This window comes from Myripristis murdjan, chromosome 8 (assembly GCF_902150065.1).
Source record: "Myripristis murdjan chromosome 8, fMyrMur1.1, whole genome shotgun sequence".
NCBI lineage: Eukaryota > Metazoa > Chordata > Actinopteri > Holocentriformes > Holocentridae > Myripristis > Myripristis murdjan.
Window position 1 is genome coordinate 13,356,311 of NC_043987.1, and position 8,406 is coordinate 13,364,716.

General features: G+C 45.9%; 1 protein-coding gene across 1 annotated transcript; it reads right to left on the minus strand.

The window, feature by feature from the left end:
• Positions 1–5,536: 5,536 nt before the first annotated feature.
• On the minus strand, positions 5,537–7,555 carry nol12 (nucleolar protein 12). Its single transcript, XM_030056914.1, has 6 exons — positions 7,351–7,555; positions 7,113–7,218; positions 6,973–7,021; positions 6,611–6,756; positions 6,309–6,409; positions 5,537–6,050 (listed from the first exon to the last, which is right to left on the minus strand). The coding sequence occupies exons 1-6, from the start codon at positions 7,458–7,460 to the stop codon at positions 5,855–5,857; spliced, it is 708 nt and encodes a 235-aa protein (XP_029912774.1). The 5' UTR covers positions 7,461–7,555; the 3' UTR covers positions 5,537–5,854.
• Positions 7,556–8,406: the final 851 nt, after the last annotated feature.

Consider the following 8,406-nt stretch of genomic DNA (forward strand, 5'->3'; position numbering starts at 1 on the left):
ACGACTATCACGCCCTTGCCTGTTTGACAAACTGCTGGTGGTTTCTGTTTTCCGAAGTGAGGTCTGGCTGGCAGATTTATTATCCCTTCTTGAAGGAGATGAGCTCCTGCTGTCTCCACCGCGTCCATTTAAAGACCCATTTACCTCTGGTTTCCGCAAAGTACTCCTGAAGTCAGAAACGGTGATGGATTGGGGTTTAACAGAACCAGCGAATGATTTGAAATTTCTAGGCAGTGTTCCTGACTCAGCCCCTCGTCCATATGTGCCCTGTGAAGGGCTTCTTGACCTTTGCTCTTGCCCCTGAGACCAACGTCCACTGTCAAAGGTACGCTTGTTGAGGGATGCGGAGGATTCACTGCGCCTGAACGTTAAATTTCCACGTGTGGGAGAAGAAGAACGAGATTGTAGGGCAGAGCCTTGTTTTGACGAATCAGAACGTCCTGATTGCTGAAAGGCTGAGGTGCGAGAGGAGAGGTTTCCCCTCCCATATGAACTATTGACACCTTTTCGGCCAGTGGAGGCCAGCGACTCTGCTATCTTAAAGGGGGTAGGGCTGGGGGAGCGAGGGCCGACTTGAGCTTCAACCTCGATGGCAATGTCAAGGGGGTCAGGAGGAGGGATTTCCACGGGCAGGTCCGGGCTTAAAGCCTCTGGGTAAAGCCTTTCAGAGGCCACACCCAGATTAGGGTTGCGGAAGGGGATGGTATCCTTGGGCTCCACGTTTCGGGTGCTGAAGATAGGATGTCCTCTCTCAATATGTCGGAAAGGAGGCGACGGGCTGTTATCACGGAATGAACGGGCACCTGCTGCCCTGCCCAGAGAGAGGTAGCCACTTTCACGATTCTCTCTCTCACCTTTTCTCCCTGAGAGAAAACAGGGGACACAGACAGAATTAAAAGAAGTGAGGGACAGAGGGAGTAAACGAGCTGCACACTTCAAAGTTCAACTACCATTTCCTGACACACTCCTGGCTATATTGTATTACTGATAATTGCCCTGAGACACCTCAAGTGGTGACATCAAACAGAGGTTAGTTGTCAATATTGCCAGGTAAAGAACACCTTTAGCTGTAACTAGATACAGATTGGTCAAGTGCAGTAAGTCATGGGTGTATCGGAGGCTCAGTTTGCTAATGTACAGGCTTCATACATGCGTTCGAATGGCTCATACAGGTGATGCTGTCACATTTCGCTTGGCTACTCTTCAATCTACTGCATAAAAAAAATACAAACTGACTATAAGCTACTAATTGTGTGGCCATCTACATTTTATGTTGTCACTCAGGCTGGATTCAAGGTTCAGTTCTCTCTGTTGTGAGTGGTATGATCCATTGAAAGTCCCCAACCTTTCCATTGAAGAGAAAATACCATTCAACTGGATAATGACACACACGCTATACACCTGTGTTACAATGGGTTTGAGTTATCTGAACTCATATCTTTCCAGTCATTTTCCTGTATACGCTGTCTCCTAAAGGGTACATCCCAAAAATATAGTCAAGCAATAAACAAACACACCCGAGTGCCTACTGAAGCTGTCTCTGCTGTGAGCCTCCTCCATCCAGGCCCGAGGATTGGGTCGGTGGGGCGGGGGGTCGAGCCGGGTCATACCGAGTTGAGGTGGACGACAGTGGATTGGCAGGTAGTCGTCCTCTGCACTGACAGAGCCGCTGAACTCCTGGTAGTCACTCTGATCACAGCAGCTGGGTGGAAGAAGAGATGGGAGGGGAACAGCGGGAGGAGAGATGGACAGATGACAAGGAAAGAAAGAAAGATAAAGGAAGTGAGAGGAAGACTGAGTGTAATAAATTTCATGTAGGCACTGCATAAGTGGAAAATTTGTATAATATTTCATGAAATCAAAGGCTGCTGAGACTCAAACACAAGTACAACACCATACTAAGAGGCATACTTTCCCTGTTGAGGAGCACATAACCCTGGTTTCAGTAGTTACAGGCTTTTCTCAGTAATTTAGAGCAAGCCACTTGGTGTCAGACATATCAATGCCAAACCAATTTACCTATCAGTGAACATAAACCATAAGAGCATCATGATATTCTAGTTTCTAATCTGACATGACTCTCTGGATATCTAGATATGGAACATTATTATGACAGCGTGTAGCACTTCCAATGGTGTGTCAATCCAACATATCTGTCAATCCTTCCAAAGAATTGTATATTACAACTGGACTTACCAGTGCTCCCAAATGAACAGTCTTCATTGCAATCAGTCGGTGTCCCTACCTGTCAGTGCTGTCGTCGTCGTCGCCGTCACAGATGTAAAGTTCACAGTCGGGGCTCAGGATGCACAGCGAGCTCTGCTCATACCCCAGCCGGCCTCCATTGACACCACAGTAGCTGCTCACCACTGACAGGCCGTCAGAGTCCTCCTGATAGGTTGACAAGATAACACACGGGCCAATCACAACGTCACATCAATCTCCGTCACTCTGGTGGTTCGCTCGCAGAGGAAGGCACTGATGTTGCTCGAGCCACTTACAATACCTCGACTGCCTCTGCAGACGCGCTGCCTCAGCTGCCAACCAAAGCCGACACATGACACCTTTGACAGGTGATCTGACACATTTCCAGTGTATTGGCTCGCTCAAAGCACAAATTGAAAGTGACAAAGCGTAGATGAGCCCTTTCAGAGTAAGAATGCACATACTTAACATTCCTCAGTCTGTCTATCTGGCTTCATCTCCATGTGTAGGGGTTAGCTGAATAGAGTCTGTCCCCTCTGTCCTCCCAGACCTCTGACTGACACACACTCACATGTTCAGGCTGTCGTTCGATTAGGGTTACATTGCTGTAACCCGACCTGGCTCGTGGCTCTCCTCATTATTATTTCATTGCAGGCTTTTCTTGAAGTAAATCCTTCTTTTCAAACGGCTTGTCTTAAAAAAAAGCAACAAAAAGCTGTTGACTTGTCTGCCTGTAAATGTCAGTAATTAATTGGCTTTGCTCCCTAAGCTTTTTGGGAACTGTAGTTGGGCTATTACAAAGACATCAAAACACACTGTGGTGACACAACTTAAGATGTGGTATTTGCTTACACATTTTCCTTGAAGTATTTCTGCTTTGTGAACCATCAGTCATGCTTTGTTAAACTTTCCCAGGAAGCAAATGAAACAGACAATCATAGCATGTCATGACTGCAGAATAAATAATCAGGAAATTGTGCTGTTTTTTTGTTTTAATACTATTTCAGACAAGAGCCTTTTCTGTGCTCCTCTGTCTAACATTACCAGTGATTCCCAAAAGGGCAGTAAATGATCCTGCGTCATTAATTTGTAATAGGAGCGACTGCCACCACCCTTCTTATTGTTACCTCCCTCTCTCTCTCTGACCTTTTTATCTTAATTCATTACATAGAAAAAGAAATGCAATCTCACCGACTGTGTTTACATCTGTATTTGTTCCTTGGCCCAGTGTGATCTTTTTACTGACCTAGAGAAGCTCAGACTTCAGGGCCAGGTGAATACTACTTAAAATATATAAATAAATAAACAAAAAAAGATAGCTCACGTGTTTTTTTTTTTTGTTTTTTTTTACAGTACAAATAATAGTCACATGGGCAAATACATCTCTGGATGACACAGTTCAAGCTGATTCAAGCAAAACATTACCTCATTCACTTTCCTTGTTGGTTATAGATCACTTAGCGTTTGAACGCAGTGTCTTCCTAACCCCACCTGTGACCCCAGATGCTTTCATCCACTGGCACGTCCTCCAACCCAACTAATCTCATCACTCAGCACCCATTCTACTTTTTCTTTCTCTGTGGTCCAATCAGCTTCTCTCCTCCCCGTCTTAATCCAGTTAATCTTGCTGCCCTGTGCCTCTCCCTCCCTCTTCAGTTCCTGCCTCTCCTCTTTCTTACCTTGCTGCTGGTGTCCCTTTCTTCTGCCTGGGATGGGATTGTTGGTAATGGGACTTCTTTGCCTGGCAGTGGCCCAATTCCAACGCCACCTCCAGTCTCAGTCCCAGCTGTGCCTTTCTGCTGTGGCACTGCCTCTCTGCTATCCCCCGCGCCGCCGTGCAGATGCTTCTGGCGCAGGCAGTCGTGGCAGCGGGAGGAGTCGAAGATGTTGGGCTGGAACTTGGGGCAGACGGGCTCGTCGCCGGAGAGGGGCATGGCGCATCCGGAGGGGGCACCTGCTCACTCATTGCATCCCACAGAGAACACTGACCGAGAGAAGCAAGGAGGTAGACAAACAGCTGCACAGTGAATTACACACCACACTGCCACACTTTTTGAAGTTGTGTACCACAAACACAGCACAAATGCGCAGGCACCACTGCAGTGCTTACAGATGCTCACTGCACAGTATGTGTGCTGTCTATGCAAGGTGATTTGTGATTGTGTAGCCAAACATGCAGACATCACTTAGGTATTGACCACAGCTTGCAGAGCACCTTCCACAAAAAGAATGAGAGGGGGAAAAAAGCAGACTTAATAATTTCCTTACATAACTCTGCAGTACAACAGTCTGGCTGTGATATTACATCTCTGATGACAGGTGTAGGCACTGAGCAGTGGCTCATAGTAATTGCTTAAGGGGATCTTTTATTTCGTGGTGCATGCACAGTTGAAAGCGGAACTGTTAAAGCAGATAACTAATCACACAAGAGGACAGTGAAACACAATCCAGTCAGAGCACATTCAAAGCTGCCCACAGAATAGAATTACTATCCACAGGACTATTAAACACCTTGTAGAATCATCTTGTTTCTGACAACTAAATTTAACTAACAAGACACAAAAACATATTAAAAATGCAAGACAACCTTTTATTATTTGGACCTAAAAATGACTGGTATAGAGGTGATCATTACCTGACAGAAGAAGCCCCCGTCGTCACTTCAACTGAGAATATGGCATTAGGAGTCAGAGGATAAACTGTCCATCAAGCCCCCCATCAGGCACACATGCCTCTTCCCCATGCTCTCTACCCCCTCAAGCTGCCAAACTCTCAGATAGATCCGATTGGCTGCTTTAACAATGGCTGAAACTGAAGCACACACGGCAGCCATGATGGCTCTCAGTTGACACCGCACAGGCCCTGGAGCAAACACGGGCCTTTGAGCCAAAATGGAGCCGGTGCCATGGCGGCTCCTCCATTGAGCGGTTGTATTAAATATCATGGGCTTTAGAAAGCGAAATGAAACGCTCGTACTAGTGACAGCTGGCACGCGCTGGCTCAGGTTAACGTAAATAAATAAACACTGGCGAGGTATGGGGTTAACATACAGTGAAGCCGCTGGCTGTGTAGCATGAGGTTCTTTAAATGAACAAGAAATATGGCGCTCTACTGAGTGACTGTGACAGCAGCTTCATCCCCTTTAGAGCACACACAGGTAACACTGTGAGTTATGGGGAAACGGAGCTGATGGTTAATTTCCTGATGCTCTAGAAAGGATGTTGACTGGAGTGTCACATTTCCTATAAAACAATAGACTACAGGGAGACAAAATTCCAGAGAGAGCACACTGACTGTGTAAACACTTGATACAGTAGCAACACGAGGGGACTTACTAACATTTTTCTTCTTTAATTGCATCAGAGTCTAGGTAAACACATCATTTATACATTTATAAAAAATATAACATTACAAAAACAGCTTGGTTGTGTACAAATTTGACCACAAGGGAAGGCCTCAGCAGGCGCATCCTGTGGAAACACTGAGCAATGTCAGGACGGGACGGTCCCACACGGAGCGTCCGCCTCAGCTTGTGTTCATTTTAGCAATTTTTCCACCACAGACACCTCCACTTCACACAAAGCATAACATGGGATCCTCTTTACAGTTCACTTAACGAAGCCCACATATTTTGTTCACACACGCTCTCTCAGTCTTCATGATGAGTCCTCCTCCCCGTCTGCCGGCGCCTCTGCCTCTTGCTGGTCTTGCCGGCTCGGCTCTTCCTCTCTGCCACGCCGGGCTTCTTGTCTGTGGGACGGCCTCGGCCTCGTCGGCCTTCCTGCTTCCCTTTCCTCTTCCGCTGCTTGGTGTACATGTTGAGCGAAGCCGTCAGGGAGCGAATCCTGCAGTGGAGTGGAGAGAAAAAAAAAAGTGGGGTGAGTGAGAAGTGCTGGAGGATGACGAATCAAAAAAGTACCGACAAAACAGCAACGCCTTAGTGAGCTGCTTAGTCACCACAGTGTCATTAAGTCATAAAGGTATTTTATGAAAGGTACAGACAGAGAGGAAATATGATGGCTGTAATGCAGCGCTGATGTAAATAACTGTGTGTGTGTGTGTGTGTGTGAGTGAGGTGTGGAGTTGTGTGACAATCAGCTCACTTTTTGTTGAGGATGGGGTTCCCAGCTTTCCTTGGCATGGCGCTCTTTTTCAGCTCCTCCTCTCCCGCTTCTTCATTTTCCTCCTCTCCCTCTCCATTAACCTTAAAAGAGTTGAGATTTGGAGATTTTATCAAAGGCACTCTGACGGCAGGGGAGAGCATGACTAATTCAATTTTCTCACGCACATTTTTGCGGCGAACACGCAAACACGCAGCCCTCTGGTCTCCTTGTTGACCGTCGACAGCAACACCGACTCATGCGCCAGTCATATTTATTTTTTTAAAGCGAGCCTCACTCTTTACCTGATCATCCGTGAGCCCGAGAAGGCGATCCGCCGTGAGGTCAAGATCACTGATGGTCGTCACGGTGACGGTGTGGTTTGGGTGATCGTACTGCACGGACTCCGTCGTGCCCGTCACGGCATCCTCCAGGTCATCTTCATCTTCCTCTGAGAGGCGGGACGATCAGAGAGGGGGGAGTTAAAGAGATGTTCAGGGATACAGAGGCACTGTTGTCCACAGTAACTGTGATGTTATGTAGTAAATGCATTTTTTTCTATTTATTTCTTTTCTGTTATGTATTGTTTCATATGGCGCTGCTGCTGATGCACAGAAAAATAGTATAACTCCATCAATACAAGTTGTTTTCTGCCATTTCCACTCACCGAGCGCTTCTCTCCGGTCCTTCAGCATCTTCAAATACTCCTTGTGCCTCTGAAATGAGATGATCAATCAGCAATCAGTCTGTCTGCATCCCCAAAGCAGCCCCGAGCCCCTCCTCCCTCCATGCTTCTTCCCCTGTCACCTCCTCTCGGACTCTGCTCTGCTCCTCCTTGAGTTTCTTGCGGATTTCAGCCACTGCTGCTTTCCTCCTCTCCACTTTCCTCTTGTGGAAGCCGGTGAGGTACTCCCTGCCGGGACAGAGGAGGAACACATGAGTCAAACGTGCCTTGAAAGCCGATGCTAACTTGTAGCTGCTGTTAGCTCGCTACCAGCTGACAGATGTTTACCACACGCGCCTGTTATTAGCCGATATAACTTACTGTCGGTCTTTGTCGTCAAACATAACGATGCATTTGTTTTCCCTTTTCTTGGATCCCGGCTTGAATTTGCCCTTCTTGGACGCATTGTTGTGATTTTTGTGGGTTTTCATTTTTCCTCTCGTGTACACGTGAACTTCTCCTGCTTCCTGCGGCTCCTGCTCAGTGCACCACACAACGTCGTCCGACTGGAAACTTCAGGAGGTCACACTCCGTTCCCAATGGTCCTGAAAATGTTGTTGGATAATATATTTAGGAGTTTTGTTTGCCCGACAGCCAACTTTCATCCTGTATTCCTTATTAATTATATTCAGTTTTGCTTCAAATAAGTATAACACCCGGATAATTTATAGCATCATTTTCGTCGTTGTCTAGCTTTGCAATCCTATATTGTGGAATGCCTCCCATTTTTAACCTAACAGCATCTCTGATCTTTGACCATGTCTCCAGAGGTTGTTTTAATTTTGCTTAATTGGCAGGAAGTAATTAAGTACACTGAATAAGTACTGTATTTAAGTAGCACTTTTGAGGTACTGACACTTTACTTGAGTATTTAAAAAAGTTTTTTGGAGTTTATACTTTCACTCTACACTTAAGAGGGAAATATTGTACATTTCACTCCCCTGCATTCATCACACACGTGTAGCTGATAGTTACTTTGCAGAATATGATTTTATATGCACAACAGAATAAGCCCATAAAATACACAAGGCATTTTAGAGCTGTGTATGGAGTAGTTAGATCCAAGAAATTGAAGTACTTTTTACAGCAATGCATCAATAATCAATCAATAATTTCACACTGTGAGGATCCATTGTTCAGGATGAATACTTTTACTTTTGTCACTTAACTACATGTAACTGCCAATACTTTCAATTAATGTAAAATGGCATCTTTTTCATTCAAAGATGGTGTTACTGCCTGGTATCCCCGTTCTGTTTTGGTTGTTTTCCCCCTCTCTTTCAGAAGTGCTTGGTGACACTCTGCTGGCCTCCTCTGCCTGGGTTTCTCTCCTTTCAGCTGAATTCAAGTCGTGTAAAAGACTTTTGTGGTGAGAAG